Source organism: Coregonus lavaretus, assembly GCF_964263955.1.
Source record: "Coregonus lavaretus genome assembly, chromosome: 12".
Lineage (NCBI taxonomy): Eukaryota > Metazoa > Chordata > Actinopteri > Salmoniformes > Salmonidae > Coregonus > Coregonus lavaretus.
Window position 1 is genome coordinate 34,198,309 of NC_139999.1, and position 27,451 is coordinate 34,225,759.

Consider the following 27,451-nt stretch of genomic DNA (forward strand, 5'->3'; position numbering starts at 1 on the left):
CAATTCAAAGAGAGTGCAGGCTTTCCCTGGGCAGTTCCTGCCTGTGTGGTTCCTGCCTGGCCCAAGACGCGGGTCACAGTGATGCTGTGTTCATAACCAAGTGGGAAGGTGAACTTTACCACATATGACTGGGGGAAAAAACAGATGAATGGCCCTCGAACTGGTAATTAGGCCTACTAGTGGGAAACTCGTCTATCATCACTGAACGCAGACTTCTCCCTCATGCTGAACTCTTACATCACCTACTAAGGAAAGGACCTCTATTACAGCATTTTCGGCAGTTAAATGCAACAACAAAACAGTATTTACAAAAAACAATCTATTCATATGGAGTTTGAACACTATAACAAAGTCATTACAGTATGAAGATAGGCAGAAACTGCTTCTCCAATAGAAATCCCAGATCAAGCTTGTAGGCGATGTCATGGTGACATTGGCTAGCTAAACTCATGAGCAGAAACACTTAATCAGATCTAACGGTCGTCTCGCGCCAAACTGCACAAACCAAGCCGTCAAATCAAAGGCACTCCTAAGAAAAAAACTTTGTTTTTGATTAAAATTAAAACGCGTCAGTTTGTCACTTTCATGAGGTTGGAGTAATAACATGTTCAACTACTTAAGACAACTAAGAAAGAATCTGTCCCTTCTCTCATTGACTTTTCAAACCCGAGCCTGGTCTGCTATGTCTGTTTTGCAAAAGTTCCCGGAAGTCTTGTGATGTTGCACCTATGTGACTATAATTAGTTTACAAGCATGATAGCTGTACTTTTAGTTTGTGGTTTACGCAGCTTGTTGGCCATTAGTCAATCAATGTTTCAACAAGTCAAAGCACATTAATGTCCCCTGTAGCTCAGTTGGTAGAGCATGGCCCTTGCAACGCCAGGGTTGTGGGTTCGTTTCCCACGGGGGACCAGTATGAAAATGTATGCACTCACTAACTGTAAGTCGCTCTGGATAAGAGCGTCTGCTAAATGACTAAAATGTAAAATGCATCCAACTCCTATTTACGACTTTATAACTGGTAATTACCACCGTCCCACTTGGTTATGAACGCAGCATGAGACCCACTAGGGACAAGGTCAAGTTGTCTGTTGGTTCAACCCGCAGAGAGCTGTCAGCGGCGCTTAGTTGAGCTTCGAAAGGTGTATGCCTCGTCATACGGCCATGGGAACGATTTGGTTTGTAACCGAAAAATAAGAGAAATAATAGAAGATTGATTATCCTTTTTATTGTGCCATTTGCTCAATTGATTGCAATCAGTTACAAACCGTCGCAAGTTGAGCAGCGAGTGCTTGCTTTCACGTGGGTGGGACGGGTGAGGAGTTGTGATTGTGGTGGGTGAGGAGTTGTGATTGTGGTGGGGGGGATTGGATTGTCATGAGTTTGGAGCAGTGTCCGGAGCAGCAGCAGAAGGAGGTCAACCCGGGATCGGACGAACGTGAACAAGGGGGTATAATATCGAAAAACGACAAGGATCAAGGCGGCATGGTAAGTTTGGGCCCTGTGTTAACTCGGCACCATCCACCCCCACATCGTTCAAGTCCCCCATTGATTACTGCATTGTTAAGTTTAGAGCTTGCAAGAAAAACATTTCACTGTACTTGTCGTGACATTGAAACTTGAAGCTAATCGTCATGTTGCGCTAACATTACTGCAATTCAATAAAACAGTTGCCGTTGACTGACACTTGCCTTGGCAGGTTCTGCCGCGTGTTTTTTCGTTGCCAGTCAGGCGTGTAACCTCTAACGGTACGGTAACTAACGTTAGATAACTAGTTAATTGTTTTATTGTGTCGACAAACTAACGTTAGCAAGCCTAGTAGGTCGACTGGTTCACCAATTTAAACTAACGCGTTAGCTCCATGTAACTCGCTTAGCCGCGTTACCTACTTTTGCAGCTAGCAAACACCTGACTGGCGTTAACGTCAGCCATCGTCTTTCCATTTAACGTTAGCTACATTTCATCCAATAAAACGCTGGTGTAACGTCGTTGTAACCAAAGACCGAGTGTAACGTCTTTGGTTAAGGTTTAACCCATCTAACGTTAGTTAACTAGCTACTGTACCTAGCTAAGTTTAGGTGATTGTTGCTAGCTAACATGGCTAGCAAACGTTAGCTAATACATGCTAGCTAGTTGGTGGTGCCCGGCTAGGAGGCTGTAGGATAGGTCTTCAACTAGGCAGTAGGAAAGGCCAAAGGTAGCTTGCGGCTGTTGGCTAACGTTAATTTACAACATGTTGCATGCAAACGGTAACGTCAGATAGTTAGACATGCAACTGGGTTGTTTCTTACCATTTGCAGAATCGTTTCATGATGATAGTATCTTGTTACTCTAGCTAATGCAACGTTACATGTTTGGTGGTGGAGGTTGCAAGAGCTGAGGGTCCAAGGATACCCCCACCCATTGGGGAAGGTGAAAAACTGATCCTTGGCTTGATTGGTGAAATGTTTACTTTCCTAAACCTACTAGAAAGTGGCCAGAAGAAACTCTGGGCCTTGGGATTGTTGGGGAGGAAGAAACCTTAGAAGGAACAAGCTCTACGTAGCAAATAATGTAAATTACAGTATAGGCTGAGATGTTCCTCTACCCTGTAAATCTTTATTGCCTATACTGTTTGGCATTTCACATCTATTTGCCAAGCCTCATTGAGGTGTGTTGTAGATACATGATTGATAGTCGTGCATTCAATAGTTAGCCCCTAGGCTAATCGTCCACTTTTCTGTTATTGCTTATTCCTAAGGCCAGACAGTTTTTCCTCCGGCCGTTAAATAACTACGGCCAAATAGTCATACTTATTCCAAGCAACCCGGTAGGTTGAAGTTTATCCACTATGGCACTGAGATATTTCACTTCTCTGTAAAAAGAGATTTGACAATCTATCATGGACCAGGAGTGACAGCAATTACAATTTCAGTACTTTGCAGGCTTACTTATCACCTTCCCAAAACAAAGGGGTTCAATGTCACCCATTGTCTGAATTGCTTGCAAAAATCTACTCTCATTGTATCTTGAATTTGTCTTCGGCAGGTCGAGTAGTGGTTAGAGGTGAGTTTGAATCCCAGGTCTGACAGGAAAAGTCTGGCGGAAATGAGCTGGCAACCAGAGGGTTGCTGATATCAAATCCTAGATGCCCTTGCCTGTCGTTGTGCCCTTGAGCAAGGCACTTAACTCCCCGGGTGTCCAGTGTGGCAGCCCCCCACACATCTCCAAAACCTGTATGTGTATGTCTTTCGGAGGGGTTGGGTTAACAGTGGAAGTAACATTTCAGTTGGACCTTGTGTTGGACCAATTGATCTTAAAACGGAAGTGGTTCGGTGAACCGCACTCGTGTGATGAGTAACTTTGCCTGAGACCTAAAGAGTTGTTGGCTCCATGAGCTAAACGTCTTGTGACATGCAGGAGACCCAGGTTCAAAAACCCAGTTGTCTCATTGGTACCGCGACTCTGCGAGAAGGTCATATGGGGGTGTAGTGTGACTGAGGTGGTTCAGTGAACCACATTCCTGTGTTGAGTAATCTTGTCTGAGACCTGAAGACTTGTTGGCTCTCCGCAGGCTAAGAATTGTGGCTCACAGTCAGACGACGGCCTACCCTCTCAGACCAGGATTCTGTTTAACCCAATGGTGTATAAATCATTGGTTCAACCCTGTCCCTCAATCATGTTTTGATGCCCTCTGACATAACTGATGCTATTTATGTGGCACCTTTGCTTTCCTGACCTCCACCACAGCCTGGTCTCAGAGCAAAACATATTATGTTACTAAAATCCGTGCCACTCCATTTAGTATGTTAGGTTATATTGTTTGACCTGTTTAGTATTATATATTATGTTCGATAAGACTGGTTACTTACAGTGCCTTGCAAAAGTATTCATCCCCCTTGCCGTTTTTCCTATTTTGTTGCATTACAACCTGTATTTTAAATGGATTTTTATTTGGATTTCATGTAATGGACATACACAAAATAGTCCAAATTGGCGAAGTGAAATGAAGAAAAAAAAAATAACAGAAAAGTGCTGCGTGCCCATGTATTCACCCCCTTTGCTATGAAGCCCCTAAATAAGATCTGGTGCAACCAATTACCTTCAGAAGTCTCATAATTAGTTAGATTGCACACAGGTGGACTTTATTTAAGTGTCACACAGAGCATATGAGCGGAGTGGAGCGGTGAGAATCTCAGCTCCTCACTCACGGAGCTGTTCACCCCTCCGCTCCCCCTGCTCAAAGCCACATCAGGCCAGCCCGCTCATTATCGTTCAGCGCTCAACGCAGTTTGCATCGCGCTCCACTCAAATCGCCCCCCGCTCACTCCAAAAAAGGAACAAAATCTGCATGTATTTCACTTTTAGCTTAAACCACAGCCTTTATCTCCCCGAATTTGTTCCATACAGACTCATCTCGGATTATCCATTCTGTCTTGAAACGGGGATCTAACACTGACGCTAAAATGAGATGTTAATCAGTATAGTATATTCCATAGCGAATTGACACGTTGTTTGCCAATGTTTCTGCAAAAGCAGCGATGCCCATTGGAAGTGCAGCGTGAGTGTAATCGGTGAGCAGGGATTTGATTTCTGTGACAGCAGGGAGGATCATCCCCAGGTTCCCCAGCTCCTTCTGCATTTTGTCTGAGAGGTCTGCTAGTGGTGTCAGCACACTGACAAGGTGCGTCAGCTGCCGTACTTGATTCAGGGTGATGTTAGCAACATTAGACTTGAGTTTGTTTTGCCATAACGGGTCTTTTTGGAACAACCGGATGAACGACTGAATCATCCGCAGCTGGCTGCTCCATCGAATGGCGCAGGCATTTGTGGGGCGGACACCTAATTGGTCGGTTTCCTCTGTGCTCTTGCATACACTTTTCACCAGGTGCCCGACTTGCACTAACAGCCTATTAATGTTGTCGTGCTCGTTAACAGCGTTTTTGATCGCCAGCTGAAGCATGTGAATGGGGCATCTCAGATGTAAATTTGATAAAGTAAAGTACTGATTTATCATAGTTTCTTGGGGGGGTGTAGCCCGGTTGAGCTGCGCTGGCGAAGTGTTGCATCCCTTCGCGTTCTCCTTTACTCAGCGGTTCATAGTCCATGAAAATCATTTCAAAAAATGCTACATCCAGCTCTCTTTTTCTCTCCCTTGTTATGGTTGGGCCTTTGCGTGCAGTGAATACACTTTTGAATTCCTCAACCCTTTTATCTTGTTGCTGCTGCTGCTCCTCTTGCTCTATAAAATACAAATTCATGGACGACACAAATTAAATTAAACAGATGGATTCTGGGTCAGGCTTGAGCATGCTTCAGACTCGTGGTGTGAGCGAGCGAAATTGGAGCGGGACATAGGGCGACGCTCCGTCCTTTTAAAAATGCCGCTCTGCGCTCTGTTCAAAATCCGTCCGCTCACGCTCGCTCCCGCTCCACTCCGCTCATATGCTCTGGTGTCACATTATCTCAGTATATACACCTGTTCTGAAAGGGCATTAATTGGAGAGGCAACAAAGAGACCAAAGATAATCCTGAAGGTGCTGCAAAGCTCCACAGCGGAGATTGGAGTATCTGTCCATAGGACCACTTTAAGCCGTACACTCTTCAGAGCTGGTCTTTACGAAGAGTGGCCATTGCTTAAAGAAAGAAATAAGCAAACACGCTTGGTGTTCGCCAAAAGGCATGTAGGAGACTCCCCAAACATATGGAAGAAGGTTCTCTGGTCAGATGAGACTAAAATTGAGCTTTTTGGCCATCAAGGAAAACGCTATGTCTGGCGCAAACCCAACACCTCTCATCACCCCGAGAACACCATCCCCACAGTGAAGCATGGTGGTGGCAGCATCATGCTGTGGGGATGTTTTTCATCGGCAGGGACTGGGAAACTGGTCAGAATTGAAGGAATGATGGATGGCGCTAAATACAGGGAAATTATTGAGGGAAACCCGTTTCAGTCTTCCAGAGATTTGAGACTGGGACGTAGGTTCACCTTCCAGCAGGACAATGACCCTAAGCATACTGCTAAAGCAACACTCGAGTGGTTTAAGGGGAAACATTTAAATGTCTTGGAATGGGCTAGTCAAAGCCCAGACCTCAATCCAATTGAGAAACTGTGGTATGACTTAAAGATTGCTGTACACCAGCGGAACCCACCCAACTTGAAGGAGCTGGAGCAGCTTTGCCTTGAAGAATGGGCAAAAATCCCAGTGGCTAGATTCCAGGTTGTAATTACCTCGACTAACCGGTACCCCCGCACATTGACTCGGTACCAGTACCCTCTGTATATAGCCTCGCTATTTGTATTTTTGACTTCATATTATTTTAGGTAGGATTTTTGTGGGTTATTATTATTACTTTTTTGGTATTCTTTCTTAAAACTGCATTGTTGGTTAAGGGCTTGTAAGCATTTCACTGTAAGGTCTACACCTGTTGTATTCGGCGCATGTGACAAATAAAATTTGATTTTAACAAAATAGGAAAAATGCCAAGCGGTGTGAATACTTTCGCAAGCCACTGTAAGGCAAAAATGAAAGTAGGGTGGGTGGGTGTATAACGCTAACGTCTAACAACCCAAAGGTTGCTTGTTCGAGTCTTATTATGGACAACTTCAGCATTTTAGCTAATTTGCAACTTTGCAAGTACTTGCAACTTTTTAGCTACTTTGTAACTACTTAGTATGTTTGCTAACCCTTCCCCAACCCTAAACTTAACCTAACCCAGCTAACGTTAGCAACCTAGCTAACGTTAGCATTAGCCACCTAGCTAACGCTAGCAACAACAAATTGGAATTCATATATGTATTGCAAATTCGTAACATATTGTATGAATTTGAATTCGTAACATACTATGTTCTACAATTCATATTATATTGTACGACCGCAATAGAGAGCAATAGTATAGGCATATTTTTGTAGGCACTAACTCCGCCATTGTTCATTGGACAAAGCCTATGGGAAAATAGTTTTGTAGGGTTTTTGGATAAACACCGAAAATAAGGCAACCACAGCCTTAGGAGATCTTGTGTTTTGTTCTATGAATTTTATCAGCTAATGTCACTTTTGGTGAATTTGAAGCATTTTTGTAATAAATAAAAAGCACAAGGCTTCATAATTCATAAACGTTAACTGACTGATATTATCTCATAGAACAAAACATATAAGATCTCCTAAGTCTGTGGTATTTCGCTGTTTATCCCCAACCCTATTCTTTCCCCATGAATGAACCAGAGGTAACATATTTCACGGTTTTATGACTACAAGCTGGCGAGCTCTTTTTAAATTAGTAGGCAAATGAAATGTAACCGAACATATCATACTAAATGGAGTGGCACGGATCTTAGTAACATATAAAACACGTTTTGCTCTGAGACCATGTTGTCCACCAAGGCCAATGCTGTAAAATAGGTACTGATGTTATTTCTGGTTGATCTATAATGATTGCTATTTTATTTTCTTCGGATTATAAGTGTGCAGTGGACACATGTTGCAGGAGCGGCCTGTGTGCCGGTCACCATGTGCTCTTTCGTCGTACTATCCGCAGAGGGTAGGTTTCGGTAGCGGAAGTGTTGAAAGAGCGTTTTGATTTAAGGGATGCTTTGACCAATTGCGAGACTACTATCTTTGACGTAGGTTCGGTGGAGACGAACGTGTGAATGAGAGGCGATGCACAAAGTCAAAGATGGTGGATAAATGAAGAGTTCCCTCAGGCCGTTGACCATTGGGGTGGGAGGAAAATGGGCAGTTCATGTCGGGTTAAGGGACTAGACACCAATGCGATAGCAGCTGGGTCTGGTCTGCTTAGTTTATAAACAATATTTTTAAAAAACTGCGAGTGGGGTGTCTCGCTTCCTTTTCCGTCTCTGACAAAGTATGTAGGTACATGTGACTTGTGGAGAGGCGGAGTCTAACGGAGTACGATAACCAATGAAAAATCCATTGAGGCCTCATGAAAGCTCCTTCACGGTAGCATGCTCTCACAGTTTGCCTTTTTTGTTTCTGTCCTCTTGTGAATTGTACGGTGTTATCGACTTCCACCCATTGTACATTTTTCTGCTTAAGTGAGGAAAATCTTGGATTAGCTGGCTACATCAATTTAATCGGGTAGCTTGCGAGTCAGTACAACATTGGGAGGAAAACAATGCTGTTATTTGTTGAGGTATGTTTGGTCTGTATAGTGATCCATTATAGTCCAAAGTTCGTCTGGAACGACATTTTATGGCGCTGTAGGAAGCAACCGTTGGCAACAGCGTTGCATTCCCGTCAATACACACTAATAATAACGTTAATCAATAGTTGCAATCGGGGAATAACGTTATGCTTTAGATCATTGGTGAGCATGCAAAGTATCAAACTCGTTAAGAAATGGAGTTGTAGCTAGTAGGCTACATGTCGCATTTGTTTTCACAATCTTAGTGGAATTAAAGGGCAGTTCTGGCTTGCATGACATATCACGCCCCCTTAAACTTCAGTCACTGGGATCAAGAGTCTTCATTAGTTGGACAATTGCTCAATTTCTTTAATTTATAGATGTTTTTTTTTTTCAATTAATTCCCTGTTCTAATAGTAAAATGATGACCCTATAAACCCTAACAAAACCCTGGAATGCATTTGTTTATGTGAAACATTGAACATTTGAAAATGAAGCATTCATAATATATAACTCCAAATAGACTTGAGTAGCCTACGGTTGGTTATGATTGTTAATGGTATGAGAATGTGTTTGACAGACAGCATTGGATGTTTAGGAAATTATGCAACATTGGAATCAATGTATGTGCTCTAAATAGATGTTTTGACTTTGCAAGAAACCTACAGCAGCCTTAAGGTATTTTTGTATATCTTCACACAGGTAACCACAAAGGGAGTAGGTCTGAACCCCAATGCCAAAGTCTGGCAGGAGATCTCTACGCCCCAGAGCCAAGTCCCAGAGGAGGGCACAGAGGGTCCCTACTTGCTCCAGACGACCCCCGCCTCTGCTGATGTCACCGAGGGTGAGGGCCAATTGAAATGCACCCTGGAGTTTTTATATCACCACTACATGCATACACAGGCCTGCATAGATTTGTCACAGACGAGCAATAGCTTCAACAGATTTTTTTCTCTCTCAAATATATAGTTCAGAGGGCACAATGGACCTTTTGGAAGGACTATTAATCAAGGCCTGAGATAATCCTAACATTACTCTGTGGAGGCACTGAAAACAAAGCACTGTTATGAGTCTGTGGATTACATAGCCTCCCTGGTTCAACCTTGACAGTGTCTCTTTCTCCAGTCAGACTCTTATCAACCACATGACACTCCCCTCTTCCTCCCAGGTTACTCAGAGGTACCCCCTGCTGGGGGTAAGGGGTATGGCACGGGATACTCAGACCCCTCCTTGGACAGCAGTGCCCCTGCACCTACAGAGGGTGTAGTGAACGGCATGGACCCCCCTGAGCTGGGGTATCCCCTCTATGACTCTGTGACTGGGTCAGCAGGTCAGTAGCAGTCCTCTGGTCAGCTCCCTCTGGGTCAGACGCTTTTGAGATGCCATGCTCGGATCTGGCGTTGGAGGGAATTGGATACATTCCGTTTCCCTGTTTTGCCTTTCAGTATTGTCATTGAGTGTTGCGTCAATTAATGTCATAACGATTACCAATAGTAACGGTCAGAGATGTATGGCTTTGGTAACATTTGCTGTGCACAAGGGCTAAAGCTTGTAGCTTTGCAGCCTATAGTCAAACATACATTTTGATCTGAAATTGTGTGTGCAGTGGAGGGGGAGGCAGTGAAGGAAAAGCAGCCCCTCGCAGAGGTGAGCATGAGAGAATCTCTGAAGAAACAGCTGGAGTTCTGCTTCTCCAGGTAAGTAGTTAACTGCTTTATTTCAGATGGTTGTTATAACTTAAATACTTAAATACAGTCAGAAGTGAAATGTCTCTCATTGATCTAAGACATTCTAGACAGTGTGTGATAATTTTAGGTAATGTATCGTGTAGACCTTGGATTTGTACCCCCGGTGATGATCAGTATCGCGCTTGGAAGGACCCAGGAGCGCTGTGACTGTGGAAGGCTATCTTCTTCATATCTCTCTAAATCTATTCTCCCTCTCTAACTTTCCTACTCCTTCTACACCTCTTCCTCCTCTCCCTCTTTCTTTCCTTCGCTCCGTCAGCGCAGTGTGACTGACCTAATGACCGTGAGATTATGAGATCTGAGGGGAACAAGGAAAAGAAACATGGGGACATATGAATGTATAAATGTGTGATTTTGATATCTTCGCACACCGTAGGATGTAACAGACATGGCTTGTTGGTTTTTCATGCCCTGTTGCTGTCTGTGTCTTCAGAGAGAATCTGTCCAAGGACTTGTACCTGATGTCCCAGATGGACAGTGACCAGTTTGTCCCCATCTGGACCATCGCCAGCATGGAGGGCATCAAGGTCCTCACCACTGACATGGACCTGATCCTGGAGGTGCTACGAGGTACAAACACAAACCCACCTCATCTTTACCCTGTGGGAGTGGGGAGAACTGAGGAAATAGCCTCCCTGGGCAGGCTTATAGCTGTAGCCTGCTACAAGACTGGTCTGAAACAAGCTCAGATTGCAGTTGTAAAGACTCTTACCAGATGTTGTGTTGACATTGCTGGGAACGAGATTAGTAGTAGAAGTAACAATGTGGTGGCTGTAACACCACCAGTAGATTAATATGTAATTGTATAGAAAGGGATAATAATGGCAGTTGTGGTAGTCAAAACTTAAACAACAAGGTAGTTATGTCATAGTAGTAATGGGAGCAGCAGTAAGTAGGTGAGGAAATTACCTGATCAATTTGAAAGTTAAACTTGAGTGAGGGTTTTTCAAGCACTTCGGGTAGGTATGCATGAACCTGGCTTCAGGAGCAAACTCACTCAAAGGAGAGAAAATAATCATCAGTGTCATTATTTAAAAAGGCTCTAGTAAATCTTAGTGGATGATATTTCTGTTGACATGTTGATCAGGGGTCGCATTAGCTTTCAGAAATCTGCAGCCAAATTGAAAAAGCAAAGTATTTTTTTTGCAAAAACTGCATGGCAATCATATTTCTAATGTTTGTCATAGAATGTAGCCAGCTACATTTCCTAATGTTTTGCTTGAAGTTAATCTTGCATTTTAGCTGGCTACCTGAGGAAAAACTACACCGCAGGAAAGTACCGGAGAAAAGTAGCCTACACATCAGTCAGAGCGCTGTCTGGTGATCCAATGACGAGAACAAAGATATTTCATCCGGGTGGAGAAGTGCAACTCAATGAAGCATGAAATTAGTCCCTTTACATTCATGATTTAGGACGAACCCTGACTGAAGCCGAGCAGAATTTACAATAAGAAGTGTTGTTTTTATCTTTCCTTTCCTGTGTGAAAAACACAATCCTGCATTAATGTGACCCCTGCTTGATGTATTTCTGGATGTGCGTGTGGTTTCAGCCTCGCCCATGGTACAAGTTGACGAGAGTGGTGAAAAGGTTCGGCCCAACCACAAGCGCTGCATCATCATTCTGAGGGAGGTGCCTGAGACCACACCGGTAGAGGTAACCAAATGGGAGAATTCACGTTTTCGTGTTTGAACAGTTTTTCCAGTTTTACAATTTACCTTTGTGTAGCCATTGGCTCATTACATGTGATGAATAGAACTGTTGTAGAACTGTAAAAGAAAGGTTCTTACACCCTCATCTTCCCTCGATTTACTTCTTTCCTTTTCCCTCAGGAAGTAGAGGCCCTCTTTAAGAATGAAAACTGCCCCAAAGTGATAAGTGTTGAATTTGCAGCCAACAACAACTGGTACATCACGTTCCAGTCGGACACTGATGCACAGCAGGTAGCGTTTCACGTTCATAACTAGTGATGGGGAAAAATCGATAGTTACATATCCCAATATTATTGTGGATGATATAATATCGATACTTTGACTCGAGTATCGTTTTTGTTGTTGTTGCTAGGTAGCGCTAGCTAGTGCTAGTCAGCTCTACCTGCACCAAAATGCTGGTATTTTTCATCCTATAGCTTGTTCTCCATCTTCTTTTTAAATAGTGAGCCAACATGTTTTCATCGCTATTATTTCCATGAGTGATCAAAACTAATTTTCTCATGCTCTCGCTTGTCTCCCTGCAGCAGACAGTGAGCAATATTTTTGGAACATCGAATCGCAATGCATATAGAATCGATACATAGCGTATTGACACCTAAGTATCGTGATAATATCGTATTGTGAGGTCCCTGGCAATTCCCAGCCCTATTCCTAACTCTCCGTAGTCAGTGAAAATGACTTGCAAATTCCAGGTCCTAATTCAAAGTTCACAGCGCATGTTTTTTGCAGTTTGTGTCTACTAATATTGTACACATTTAATTTCCTGCTTGTTGGGCCATTCAACCCATAACAGTTCTGTTTATTGATCTAGTTCACCAGTACAGTCTAACTTGTTAATTGTTTTAATGTGGAATGAGTGATGCAATTAAGTTGGCCAGTGTGTTAATTAGCTGATTGTTGTCACCTGTTACAAATGAACAGACATGCTTCAGTTTGTTACAGGGAGGCTCTTTTCTGTTTGTGGGGTTGATGCTGCTGATATGTCTGTGCAAGTTGTAGATAAAATAAACCAATTTAAACATATAGTCATATCGCCTACTACATGTGAAGGGGGATTGTCCAGCTGTCTCACAGGTCCTGTGTGGCTCAGTTGGTAGAGCATGGATCTTGCAACGCCAGGGTTGTGGGTTCGATTCCCACGGGGGAACAGTATGGGAAAAAAGTATGAAAATGTATGCACTCACTAGTGTAAGTCGCTCTGGAGAAGTGCGTCTGCTAAATAACCAAAATGTAAATGTACTTTATTTGTTCTCGCTTCTCCTTCCTCAGGCCCACAGATATCTAAGGGAAGAAGTGAAAACATTTCAGGGAAAACCCATCATGGTTAGTACATTTTACTTTTCTTTTCTCACGTAAGACGTGCTTTTCTTTGCTCATATTTCATTTGGTCAAGGGAAGGCAATGCGTAACATAAGTCAACTGTACAGCTCTGAGATCTTGTGCTGTACCTCCCTCACTGTTCTGCAGTCAGCTTTTACGAGGTGAAGTCAGTGAGTTTTAAAAGGGGATGCTGTCTGGTTGCTGGGAGCAGGCTACACTACAGCAAGGTCACCTTGAGTTTGTGCCTGCATAAGGGTCTGATAAGGAAGGAGAGGCTAGCCAGCCAGACTGCAAGCAATTTCTCTCTCCTTCTGTTCTACTGGTCTCCATCTCCCACATTCAAGAAGTTATGGCATTGTCCACATTTCATTCAACCACTCTTCTTTAGCAGTAGTTATTTTTGGTTATCTGTGTTATTGGTAAATGTACCTGGCAACACATTCCGACTTAATTTAAGAGTGACTGACAATGTGAATTTAATTTGATTGGTGTGCTAAATCAAGTAGCTTAATGCATTAAACTCCAGAACTCTGATTTGATTTTCCTGATTTTTAAGGCCGACAAAAGCGAAGCCCCCAGTGTTGATCAGTATCGCACTTGCAAGGACCCAGGAGCACTGTGACTGTGGAGGACTCTCCTCCAGCTCTCTAAATCTCTGTCTCCTCCTCTGACCTTTCCTCCCTTTTTTCATCCCCCTCTACACCTCTTCCTCCTCTCCCTCCTTCAGCACAGTGTGACTGACCTAATGACTGTGAGATTATGGGATCTGAGGGGAACAAGGAGCATAGCCTCCATTTCCTTCTCTCTGTGAATGGCAGTGTAGGGAGTGGGGACACACTCATATGAAACCTCTTTTAATATGTTGAAATTGTTTATTCAATGGGCTGCATGTTGTACTGTGTATTAATGTGTGCTAACATGTCATGTGTTCATACTCTCTTAATTTCTACCCCTCTTTGCATTCCTCTACACACAAATCTCCATGCCCCACCTGTCTGTCTCTCTCGCTCTCTTTTCCTCTGTCCAGGCTCGTATCAAGGCCATCAACACATTCTTTGCAAAGAATGGCTACCGTAGCGTACCAGACTCCAGTGTGTACAGCCAGCAGGGCCAGTCTCAGTCCCAGTACAGCTCTACACACCTCTACATGCAGCAGGTGTTCAGCCCCCAGCAGCAGTACCCACTCTACCCCCTGGTGCCCCCCACCTGGAACCCATCGCCTGCCCCTTATTTCGAGACCCCACTGGTAAGGCCCGGATGATTGTGGTTCCCTGTTGTAACTCGTATTACACTTGGTTATAAGTACTGTTGTTCATTCCTAGGATGACCAGCCCCTCCAGAGTATGTAATGGAGAGTGTGGCAGTTGCTTATAAAGGGAACAATATTGTTGGGTGTACCTGTAGTTACTCAATTCTGAACAAAGGAGATGTCAAAAAATAAGAATCAAATTGAGTCCAGTTTTCAACAAATGGCTCCTTTTTGAAGTAAAAACATGTGACCCAGTGATGACAGAACAATGCGCATGGAGGGGTTTCAGGCTGGGAGACAAGCCACTCTGGGTTCATCTATTCCCCCAAATCCTCTTCCTCTCACTCCTTTCTCTTACCCCCCCAAAGTGGTACATCTCCACAGCCGACCCCAGTGAGCGGTAAGATTATGAGATCTGAGGGTCTGGATAGGTGATTTAGGAACACGCATGGTAAACGTCATCCTCAACATGTTCAGACTCTAATGAATATACCATGTGTCAGCTGTAACACACCCTTCACCTTGCACTCTGGGGTCAGAGTGGTCATGACATTTAGTAATGTAGCACTGTCAGGATCAGCTGGTCCTGTAAGAGCTGTGGCATAGAACTGAGGTGATAAACCTTTGTCATTGACTGTCACTGAGTGATCATGGGCAGCAATTTAGTTTTCTTCCCTCTTTCATCCAGGCCCCGTTCCCCAACAGTGGTTTTGTGAACAGCTTCAGCACCCCTGGGAACTACAAGACTGGCACCAGTCCCCTGGGCCTCGGACGATTGCCCTTCAACAGCAACCGGTAGGTGTTTTCTCTCAGGGCAAGAACCCCCATCTGGCTTGAACTTGAGGCTTTATCAAATGGCTTTGACCCAATGATGACAAATCGATGCGCATAGAGGTGCTTCAAGCTGTGGGATGAAGGCTTTTGGGTTTCTTTCTCCTCCCTCCCTCCTACTTTTCTTTCCAACTCTCTCTCGCGCCCCAAAGTCACTAGTCTCTACACTTGACCCGATGAGCGTTAAGATTATGAGATCTGAGGGTTCAAACTGGTGTTATTTGGCCATCAAAAGTGGACCTGTGAATTCCTCCACAGCCTTGTTCTGACATTCTGTAAAAAAAAAGCTGGTTTAACTAGCACCGGGGTGGTTGTAATTGATCAGACAATGTGAACAAAATAAGACAAATTGTATTTGGTTGTAGTTTTTTGGGCTCTGCTGTTATAAATAACTTGTTGCCTTTTACTCCCCCCTGTCCCACAGTGTCCCCCTCTATTCCAGAAAGAATGTAATCAATGCCTTCAGGTATAAACGAACAGATATCAATCATGTCATCAGTCGATGCTCCCCCACACCTCCATTTCATCCAGTCTCATTCTAAAACATACGTTAGCAAGCTAGATGTTAATGCAGATTTAAACTATCCATGTAATGCTACAGTGTAGTGTCCTTGAACTGTGGTGAATGGCAACCCTCAACTGATATTTGAGAAAGCTAGCGTAACTCTCACAAATGACAGTATTTCGAATGGAGAGCTCAGGGATTAAATTCAAGTTTGCACTTTGACTACAAGATGCAGCAAGTTCAATACCATCAGCTTGTGCTTAGCAAACGAAAACCCTTCCCTTAGTATTCTATACAGTAGCATAGTTACCATCCCCTCATCCACCATCTTAATGTTTTAATGTCCTCATCCTCTCCATATCTGCATGAGTCGTACTGGAACAGCTCTAGCTGTTTTGTGATCAAGTTAGACTGAATGATAGCTAGCAGTTATGCCTGTGAGAATGAGATCCAGTTATGACTAACTGACTGATTTTCCTCCTCAGGAACCATGTGAAGAGCCAGCCCCGGCCATGTGACGAGGCCCTACCTCCCTCTGTGACCCCCGTACCCCCCCTGGTGGATGGCCTGTCTGGCCCCTCCAGCCCTCAGCCACCCCGGATGGCAGGGGCTCCCCTGGTTTGCACCCCCGAACATGGCCCTGCTCTTACCTCCTACGCCCTCAGGGACACCCTTCCACTGCCTGCAGAGGAGATGTCTAACGGAGACCTGGGCATTGCTGGCAGAGGCAGGTCAGTCTCCACAGAGCACGCACGGACACACACACACACACACACCCACAACCTGCTCATACATGAAATGCCATCATATCACAATTGGGCTTTACCAGATGGCTTTGACCCTATGATGACAAATCGATGCACATAGAGGTGCTTCAAGTTGTAGGATGAAGGCTTTTGGGTTTCACTCTCCTCCCTTTCTTTCACTCAAACTCTTTCTCTTCTATCCCCCCCAAGTCACTAGTCTCTACACTTGACCCGATGAGCGGTAAGATTATGAGATCTGAGGGTTCAAACATGTCTTATTTGGCCATACAAAGCCTTCCCAGAACAGAAACAATGCCTTTTACACTTTGGCTTCTTATGCTCATCTTGGTGATAATGTTTGTGTGTAGGAGAGGCAGCTATCGAGGGATGCGCAGAAGGAGAGAGGACGAGCGGATCACGGTCAGTTATGTTTTTCTTATTTAATTTCCATTTCTGTCCCATGTTTATTGTGTTTTCTACACCCTATTCGACCCAAGCGCAGTTGGATTGGAGCTAAAAATGTGATTCTTGTGTGTGGGTTTAGAGGCCCATCCCTCAGAGCGGGGTTAAGGTTCCACAGCCCAAGTTTGACTTGGCGACCTCTAACTTCCCGCCGTTGCCTGGGAATGCGGTCAGCGCGCAGGGAGAAGAGCCCGTGCTGGAGACGCGCATGTCTGACGTGGTGCGGGGCCTCAAGGGGGTGACCAGTGACAAGGTAAGGAGAAACTCTAACGATATTACACTTCATTTTTTCCTCTTGACCCAACCAAATAGGCTAACTAGGGCGGATATTATACACTGCTCAAAAAAATAAAGGGAACACTAAAATAACACATCCTAGATCTGAATGAATGAAATAATCTTAAATACTTTTTTCTTTACATAGTTGAATGTGCTGACAACAAAATCGCACAAATTATCAATGGAAATCAAATTTATCAACCCATGGAGGTCTGGATTTGGAGTCACCCTCAAAATTAAAGTGGAAAACCACACTACAGGCTCATCCAACTTTGATGTAATGTCCTTAAAACAAGTCAAAATGAGGCTCAGTAGTGTGTGTGTGGCCTCCACGTGCCTGTATGACCTCCCTACAACGCCTGGGCATGCTCCTGATGAGGTGGCGGATGGTCTCTGAGGGATCTCCTCCCAGACCTGGACTAATGCATCCGCCAACTCCTGGACAGTCTGTGGTGCAACGTGGCGTTGGTGGATGGAGCGAGACATGATGTCCCAGATGTGCTCAATTGGATTCAGGTCTGGGGAACGGGCGGGCCAGTCCATAGCATCAATGCCTTCCTCTTGCAGGAACTGCTGACACACTCCAGCCACATGAGGTCTAGCATTGTCTTGCATTAGGAGGAACCCAGGGCCAACCGCACCAGCATATGGTCTCACAAAGGGTCTGAGGATCTCATCTCAGTACCTAATGGCAGTCAGGCTACCTCTGGCGAGCACATGGAGGGCTGTGCGGCCCCCCAAAGAAATGCCACCCCACACCATGACTGACCCACCGCCAAACCGGTCATGCTGGAGGATGTTGCAGGCAGCAGAACGTTCTCCACGGCGTCTCCAGACTCTGTCACGTCTGTCACGTGCTCGGTGTGAACCTGCGAAGAGCACAGGGCGCCAGTGGCGAATTTGCCAATCTTGGTGTTCTCTGGCAAATGCCAAACGTCCTGCACGGTGTTGGGCTGTAAGCACAACCCCCACCTGTGGACATCGGGCCCTCATACCACCCTCATGGAGTCTGTTTCTGACCGTTTGAGCAGACACATGCACATTTGTGGCCTGCTGGAGGTCGTTTTGCAGGGCTCTGGCAGTGCTCCTCCTGCTCCTCCTTACACAAAGGCGGAGGTAGCAGTCCTGCTGCTGGGTTGTTGCCCTCCTACGGCCTCCTCCACGTCTCCTGATGTACTGGCCTGTCTCCTGGTAGCGCCTCCATGCTCTGGACACTATGCTGCCAGACACAGCAAACCTTCTTGCCACAGCTCGCATTGATGTGCCATCCTGGATGAGCTGCACTACCTGAGCCACTTGTGTGGGTTGTAGACTCCGTCTCATGCTACCACTAGAGTGAAAGCACCGCCAGCATTCAAAAGTGACCAAAACATCAGCCAGGAAGCATAGGAACTGAGAAGTGGTCTGTGGTCACCACCTGCAAAACCAGTCCTTTATTGGGGGGTGTCTTGCTAATTGCCTATAATTTCCACCTGTTGTCTATTCCATTTGCACAACAGCATGTGAAATGTATTGTCAATCAGTGTTGCTTCCTAAGTGGACAGTTTGATTTCACAGAAGTGTGATTGACTTGGAGTTACATTGTGTTGTTTAAGTGTTCCCTTTATTTTTTTGAGCAGTGTACTTTTTTTGCCTGGTCAGGTCACTTAACCCCAACTCTTACATCCGGCAGGTAGCCTTGTGGTTAAGAGCGTTGGGCCAGTAACCGAAATGTTGCTGGTTTTAATCTTGAGCCGACTAGGTGAAAAAACTGTCTATGCTCTTGAGCAAGGCGCTTAACCCTAATATGCTCCTGTAAGACGCTCTGTTTAAGCACGTCTGCTAAATGACTAAAATGTAATCTCTCTCTCATTTTGGTCTCTCAACCAAATGCCATGTTTTGTCCTCCTCCAAGTCAACTGTGTCCTATCGCGCTCTCTCTCTCATTTCCAGCCTGAGGTGAGTAAGGAGTCTGTGGCCCCTCCAGTTAGTGCCCAGGAGGAAACTGTGAGCGCGCCCAGTCCTGTCATGCCGGCCCTCAAACCCCCCACCCCTCTGGTTGTGGAGCCCCCTGGTCGAAGGTATGGTCTACCTCTGGTTAACAGCCACAAAGATGTGCTGTAGGGATTTTGAAGAGATTTAACTGTCGGAAATAAACCTTATTGGTAATATTTTCTTCTCCTGTCTGTGCAGTGTTGCTCACCCGGTGAAGAAAGTGGAGAAGCCTGAGCCTCATGTCCAAAGGGAGCCTGCTCCAACCCCCACACCACCCTCTTCTCTGCCAACCCCCTCACAGCCCGCTGCTGCTACCAAACCCACCCCTACCCCCACCAGCAGTCAGTCCATCTCCATGACAACACCAGTCCCCGCTGCCCCCACTACCACACCTGCACCGGTAAGACTTCACTCACTACCTGGCTGATTTCACTGGATAGATAATGCATTGGATAGAATGTTGTCAGTTAACATATCTAGTTAAAAAAATGTAAACTAAAAGCTATTCTACCTATTCTCTCTCCTCCCTCTATTCTATTTCCTGTCTGTATTTCACCATCCAACCAGGAGCCAAGGAAGCTGAGCTATGCTGAGATGTGCAAGCGGCCAGCCACCCTGCCCCCAGCCCCCAGCACCTGCCCCAACCCTCCCACCACCTCAGCCAGCCAACCCCTGCGGGAGCTTCTCGTCAACAAGGCCGACGAGCCCGCCTCCTCCAGCAGCAATGGCGATATGCCGGAGAAACCCGAGAGGTCTGGAGAAGGCCGGCCCCCCCGTGACCCCCTGGGCTCATACCGTGGGGGCAACGGCCCTGCCCGATCCGGAGGGATGGGCCTAAAGTACCGGGATCAGCAGAGAGGTGCCTCCATGAGCAGACGGATCTCCCCCCACGGCTGGGCTAGACGGAGTGGGAAGGAACAGAACATTCCGCCCCGGTCGCCAAAGTAGTTTAAACCACAACCAACAGACTAACAGGAAAACAAACAGATCTATATATGTAAAGACAGAAATATATGAAAATATATTATTGGATGAAAGAACATGTGCGTTCTTAATCTAAAAGACCCTCCTGCAGCTCGGTCGGACACAGACTGAACTTTGTTTGGGAAACACTGCAAGCGGTAATCATTTTAAGAGGAGGGGGCGGACATGAGTGTCACTAATCACAAACTGAAGGACTTGTTTGAAAGAACAGTGAGACGCTGACATGCGGTCTCCCCTTGGTTAGCTTGAAGGATGGGCCCTCCACCGCTAAATCTATGAATTTTATTTTTATGTGAAAGTGGGGTTTGAGGGAGGGGGGACAAATGTACGGTAAAGCTTTGTATCTCCAAAATACCAGTAGTTGCAAAGTAAGAAACAACAGTTGAGCTGTTAGCAACTCTAGTTAATATGCAACAAAGCAAAAGATGTGGATATCTACCGATATGACGGAACTGAGTTGATATTACTTCCTTATTAATTTTTTTGTTGAGGGAGGGGTTAGTAAGGGATTGTTCATGAACTGTGTGGAAGTGGGTTTTTATGAAGGTTCGAAGCAAGAAGGGGCCAAATGGATTTAGAAGTGTCTGTTTTTAACTGTTCTGTGAGATGGAGAGAGTTGGGAAGCCTGTCAAGTCAAGCTGCACAATTTTAGGTGAAGAAACTGCCATAGACGTGTCTGCTTTGAAAGTCTGGAATTTTTAACCAGTGTGGAAATGTGAATTTATTAAAATCGTTGCATTTCTTTTCATGGTTGATGGAAACGTTTGGTACACCCTTGCATAAGTAGGACATTCAAACCTTTACAATAATGGTGCATGAATACTTGAGCTGTGCAAATTTGGGGACACTTTTGTATAGTCAGACTAATGTAACTGAATTGTTATATTTGTCCTTTTCTCTTCATTTACTATCACTTCCATACAGATGGTTAAATGTTTGGCTTTGTATGTCATGGGTAAATGCTCATCTAGGGAGGAGTCTTCCCTTAGCTTAGGTGTTTAGTTATTGTGAGGCACTGTCACCACTCTCATCCTAGACACTTAATGGTGCACGTATCTGGCATTTCATGAATTATACAGTGTTGTACATAGCCATTTAAGAAGAGCAGTTTTTATTTGTGGCTTGCACCGAAGCTGAACATATTGTATTAATATTTACATTTGTATTCTCCTACCTACACGGTCAAATGCAGGTTACCGGCGTTGATTATATACCTTCCTTTTTATGTCTTAATGGAATAGGCAGTCTTGAACATCAAATAGAAACCCTTCCACCCCATATATCTGGTCATTTCAACATGCTCTGTTACCATATCTGTGCAACAGGCTCCCGGGTAGTCTTTCATGCATTTTGGTAGCTCTTGTATAGGCTAGATGGTATCTCATAGAGTAGTAATGGCAGATTTAGTGCAATGGTATCCCAAGCATGAAACTGGTCTCTGGTACTCTATGTATTCCAACTTGCTCATTTAAAATGGCAAAAATAGGCCTGAATTCTGAAGCAAGTAAACAGACTCAATTATCATGTTCTCTTAAGGCCGTGTCTACACTTAATAGTTCATTCAGCTTTTGTATTCGGATCATGGAATTCCGAATGCGTCATGCATCTACACCTACATTTTAAATGTCTACCGTGTCCGGAATCCCCTTTCCCGCGCTATATTCGAATGCTAGTTCGCATTCTACAAACGGTTGAATAGGCAAAGTATGACTCAAACAACTGATGGCAGTAGCTACTACTGTAGCTAGCAAGCAACGCCAAAGGGATTGCAAACGCGTTAGCATAACACTAGCCAAACAAATTGTTTGACTCAAAAAGTATGACTCAAACAAAATATTAGCTAGCTGGCTAACGTTTGAGTCCAGAAAACACGTTCCTAGCGTGTGAGGAATGCATTTCCTTCAACGTTATAATGACACTGCTTCTCGGTCCCAAAACAAGTTTTCTGGAGACTTATGGGTTGAGTGCTGATGACGTCGCCCACTGTATGCGCTTTCTGTAGCCTGATGCGTCATAGGATTAGATTGCAATTTCTTTCCTCGTACATTTCACTTTTTGATTTTCTCTTCATCTTAGATTTGTTTTGATTGAAGATTTTAATGCTTATCATGATTTTTGAATTCTGTACATGTCCATTGATTGCAAAAAGGAAACTTTAGAGCGTTTGTCGTGCACATGTTAATGATGGGTCGCATATGTCAGAGTAAAAACATGTTTTTTTTAGGAACTCAGTTGGGGTCTCAATTTACTGTTTAGAGTTAGAATAGTAGAATACACTAGGTACAACTTTAGAAATTTAATGGTGCATAAGCAGTTTTACTCTTGTCAGTCACTCTTTTAGCCATGTCAGCAAACACGTTTTTGATTGGTAAATTAGTCTAGCCAGCTATCTAAACTTGTATCATCAAGGCCGAAACCCACCGGGCACGCCCAGGGGCCCTGACCTCCAGGGGGCCCCCATTGAGTTGGTTAGTCACTCTCACTTAGATATCATGTTAACATGGCATAAGTCATGGCACAATGTTTAGAATTGCAGGAAATTTGCTATAAAACTGCAAAGATTTATCTCCATCCCATGGCAGTATATCTTTTATAAAGTTGCAAAATTCTCTCTGCCCCATGGCAAAATGTGTAGAATTTAGGAAATGTACTTTAAAACTAAAATGTTTCTCTCTGCCATCAAGAGGGGGGGGGCATTCTCACCTAACCAAATCATGCTTAGGGCCCCCAAAAGGGTGCATCATTTCATGAGCTTGGGTCCCAGGCTGAAAAAGTGTAAGAACCCCTGCTTTAGAGTGATATCTTAAATGTAAATGATGTTAGAGTTGACTAGATGTGGGGGAGCATCAACCTTAATATCTGTTCTCTCGATGCTCTTACAAACTCATAATTTAGCCTTTGTGTATGAATGGATTGAACACCATCCAGACAAGTCAAGCAAGCAAAAATACAATTTTGGGAGCTTGCGCAAATCTGGGCAGGAAGTGGATATCAACTGTTGCTGAAACAGGATTGGACAGTCATGGCTTAATGAATGTAGTCCTGTTTGAGTGAAGGGCACTTTCATAAGTGGTGTGAATGTTCTTGTACTGATGATTTTGCGCCTAGCAGGCTTGTCTTTAACTGGATTGTGTTAAAGATGACAATGTGTTGCGATTTTAATTTTTTCTCATTCTGTTCTGCTGTATTAGTGAGCACATTTGAGATAATGTTTTGAAAGAGTTCTGCAGTTTGACTTTATAAAATGTATTGTAACTAATGTACTTTTTTTTTTTCAATGCATTTTTAGTATGGCTTTTATTGTTCCCCAAAATGTATGTAATAGTTGAGTATACAATATCTGATTTGAGAATTTGCTAAATTGAGAATTCAGTGCATTGCCTGGGTGCTAGCAGTGCAGTAACATGTTATCTATGTAATCACTGGGCCTGTTTTTCTGATTTTATATTTTTACATCCATTAATGGCTAAACTACGAGCAGGTAGTGGTGTTTTGGAATGAAATGCGCTAACTTTTGTTTTAAAATCTCCCTTATTCTGTAAGGTGTAGAATCATCATTTTAGATGTCTACCTTGAAGAAAAGCGGTTTTACTGTTTCGATTGTTCTAGCATTTCTCTACTGGGACAAAGGGGTTGCAGGTGGGACATAGTAACATAAGTGGGGTGTGAGACACTGAATTACTGATTTTAGTAGATGTCTGAACAAAAAAAGAGTTAAAGAAAATAATAAAGTACATGTTTTGGCCTTAGTGATTCTGGGTCCTGTGCTTGCAATGATTTTGCCGTCTGTGCTCAGTAGTTCTGTGGTCTTGTACCGGACCTCTGTGTTAAGATGTTCGTTGAGCGTGTTTGTGTGTCAGGGTGCGTCTATGCCTCTCCACCAGTCCTACTTTGACAGTCCCCTGTCATCATGTCTAAATAAATAAAAATTCAGGCCTAACTAAAATTCCAGTGCCTTCTCAGTGTTGAGGTTTTCCTTCTCTGCAAAGTAAGAGTAACATGAACACATTAATTCGGAACAAGGCAGGTTTGTTGGTTTAGTGGAAAGACAAAAATACATGGCTCATACTCCCAAAGTGATCATTTATACATTGTCATTGAACTTGAGCGAGAGTGTGTGTGTGTGCTGTGTCACATAGAAATGTAAGCGCCTCGCATGACTGCTGAAATTGTAATGTGCTGCTTCAATAACAACAGCTCCTTTGAAAACCAGTGAAAAGGTGAAGCAAGTCGGATGGTGTGAGCAGGAACGTATACACACTGGTTTACTGTGTTGTGAATGTATCATTGCAAACATGAACATGTACGAGAATAAACATTTTAAACACTGCATTGTATTTATTGAATCAAACGGTGGCAATATTGTTTTGCATGAGTGAAGTCCAAAAATATAAATTTTGCTTGGTGTTTGTCCCAAATGTCATACTGTATACTGTGTCATCAGGTTGCAGACTCCGGTCTTAACCTTTCAAAACCAGAGACGATACGTTTTGTACTGGCATCAGTGCGGTTTTTAAATACATTAAATGTTTTACATGTTTGTCTTCTACAGTGGGGAAAAAAAGTATTTAGTCAGCCACCAACTGTGCAAGTTCTCCCACTTAAAAAGATGAGAGAGGCCTGTAATTTTCATCAACGGTACACGTCAACTATGACAGACAAATTTAGGGAAGAAAATCACATTGTAGGATTTTTAATGAATTTATTTGCAAATTATGGTGGAAAATAAGTATTTGGTCACCTACAAACAAGCAAGATTTCTGGCTCTCACAGACCTGTAACAACTTCTTTAAGAGGCTCCTCTGTCCTCCACTCGTTACCTGTATTAATGGCACCTGTTTGAACTTGTTATCAGTATAAAAGACACCTGTCCACAACCTCAAACAGTCACACTCCAAACTCCACTATGGCCAAGACCAAAGAGCTGTCAAAGGACACCAGAAACAAAATTGTAGACCTGCACCAGGCTGGGAAGACTGAATCTGCAATAGGTAAGCGGCTTGGTTTGAAGAAATCAACTGTGGGAGCAATTATTAGGAAATGGAAGACATACAAGACCACTGATAATCTCCCTCGATCTGGGGCTCCACGCAAGATCTCACCCCGTGGGGTCAAAATGATCACAAGAACGGTGAGCAAAAATCCCAGAACCACACGGGGGGACCTAGTGAATGACCTGCAGAGAGCTGGGACCAAATTAACAAAGCCTACCATCAGTAACACACTACGCCGCCAGGGATTCAAATCCTGCAGTGCCAGACGTGTCCAGGCCCGTCTGAAGTTTGCTAGAGTGCATTTGGATGATCCAGAAGAGGATTGGGAGAATGTCATATGGTCAGATGAAACCAAAATATAACTTTTTGGTAAAAACTCAACTCGTCGTGTTTGGAGGACAAAGAATGCTGAGTTGCATCCAAAGAACACCATACCTACTGTGAAGCATGCTTTGGGGTTGTTTTTCTGCAAAGGGACCAGGACGACTGATCCGTGTAAAGGAAAGAATGAATGGGGCCATGTATCGTGAGATTTTGAGTGAAAACCTCCTTCCATCAGCAAGGGCATTGAAGATGAAACGTGGCTGGGTCTTTCAGCATGACAATGATGCCAAACACACCGCCCGGGCAACGAAGGAGTGGCTTCGTAAGAAGCATTTCAAGGTCCTGGAGTGGCCTAGCCAGTCTCCAGATCTCAACTCCATAGAAAATCTTTGGAGGGAGTTGAAAGTCCGTGTTGCCCAGCGACAGCCCCAAAACATCACTGCTCTAGAGGAGATCTGCATGGAGGAATGGGCCAAAATACCAGCAACAGTGTGTGAAAACCTTGTGAAGACTTACAGAAAACGTTTGACCTGTGTCATTGCCAACAAAGGGTATATAACAAAGTATTGAGAAACTTTTGTTATTGACCAAATACTTATTTTCCACCATAATTTGCAAATAAATTCATTAAAAATCCTACAATGTGATTTTCTGGATTTTTTTTCCTCATTTTGTCTGTCATAGTTGACGTGTACCTATGATGAAAATTACAGGCCTCTCTCATCTTTTTAAGTGGGAGAACTTGCACAATTGGTGGCTGACTAAATACTTTTTTTCCCCCACTGTATATACATTACCTTGTATAGGATATGTATCTGTCGCGTGAATGTTGCTCTTATGTCTTTACTATATACGGTATCTTTCTCATCTGACTTGCCACCACTGAATATTCATCTGGGAAGAATTAAGTAATTATATTCTATAGGGTGCCATTTGGGATGCATCCTTGGACTCCTTTAGCACTGAGACCTAGGGCTGAAGTTCAAACTGGTTCAATCACCAATAAATGCCAAGGCAGTGAGTTGCCCTCCCAGTCTTGTCATTCTTTGGATCTGGAATTCCATATAAGTGAGACAGACAGGCTTGTTCTCACATTATGCTCTTGAATGGCTGCTGTGGAAATAAAAGATTGGAGTGTACAAATACAGCAGAGAAAATAGAGGATTTTGTGACAGATTTGATGCCATCTGTTGTTGGATAGATAAAGGTTCAGCTCCAGGCATAAGCGACACAAGTGGTTGCTTAGGGGGCCCCGGACCAATTCATAAAAAATTAAATAATTGTAACTCAGGGTCTCAACTTACTGTTGAGCGTTAGAGTAGTAGAATACACAAGGTGGAACTTCGTAATTTGGTTGTGCATCAGCAGTTTTTTATCTTATGTCAGTCACTGATAGTGCGGAGTGATTTGTGCTTTTTGAGGTTGGTTCAATTCTTAAAAATTAATCATGGTTTTTGATGTAGATTTTTATTTTTTAACAAATGCATTATGAACTAATGACATTACAATGATTTAAGAGCTTTTTAATGGAAATTCCAAAGCCCAAAATAGTGAACATTCAACTGCCAAAACATTGAAAATATTCCATTGTCTCTGCAGGTCCACATTGGGTAAACATCAATAGAAAATAACTATGAAATAAAATAATTAAGTTGTGTATATTACTTAGTTTTTATTTGATTACTTTCTTTTTTTAATTCCCTTAAGACATAATCTCATCACTACTCAGGCAGTCGCAGCCAGCCAGACCATCCAATGTTATCTACACTGAACAAAAATATAAACCATGCCAGCCAAGGACCTCTACATCCGGCTTCTTCACCTGCGGGATCGTTGATGAAACTGAGGAGTATTTCAGTCTGTAATAAAGCCCTTTTGTGGGGAAAACTCATTCTGGTTGGCTGGGCCTGGCTCCCCAGTGGGTGGGCCTATGCCTTCCCAGGCCCACACATGGCTGTGCCCCTGCCCAGTCATGTGAAATCCATAGATTAGGACCTAACAAATTCATTTTTCATTGACTGATTTCATTTACATTTTACATTTTAGTCATTTAGCAGACGCTCTTATCCAGAGCGACTTACAGTTAGTGAATACATATATTTTTTTTTATATACTGGCCCCCCGTGGGAAACGAACCCACAACCCTGGCGTTGCAAACGCCATGCTCTATCAACTGAGCTACATCCCTGCCGGCCATTCCC

General features: G+C 43.8%; 1 protein-coding gene across 3 annotated transcripts; it reads left to right on the plus strand.

The window, feature by feature from the left end:
• The first annotated feature begins 1,093 nt into the window (after positions 1 to 1,093).
• On the plus strand, positions 1,094 to 20,679 carry LOC311138554 (la-related protein 4-like). 3 transcript variants are annotated; one of them, XM_084173292.1, is made up of 17 exons: positions 1,094 to 1,488; positions 8,827 to 8,968; positions 9,293 to 9,454; positions 9,731 to 9,821; positions 10,306 to 10,442; positions 11,423 to 11,526; positions 11,703 to 11,813; positions 12,852 to 12,905; positions 13,930 to 14,148; positions 14,840 to 14,946; positions 15,407 to 15,448; positions 15,973 to 16,218; positions 16,602 to 16,653; positions 16,778 to 16,948; positions 18,907 to 19,034; positions 19,147 to 19,348; positions 19,516 to 20,674. In XM_084173292.1, the coding sequence occupies exons 1-17, from the start codon at positions 1,378 to 1,380 to the stop codon at positions 19,894 to 19,896; spliced, it is 2,460 nt and encodes an 819-aa protein (XP_084029418.1). In that variant the 5' UTR covers positions 1,094 to 1,377; the 3' UTR covers positions 19,897 to 20,674. The 3 variants fall into 3 exon arrangements, with proteins under 3 accessions (XP_084029418.1, XP_084029419.1, XP_084029420.1); XM_084173294.1 differs by lacking the exon at positions 1,094 to 1,488 and adding an exon at positions 8,025 to 8,133; XM_084173293.1 differs by lacking the exon at positions 15,407 to 15,448 and having other exon boundaries at positions 19,516 to 20,679.
• The last annotated feature ends 6,772 nt before the right edge of the window (positions 20,680 to 27,451 follow it).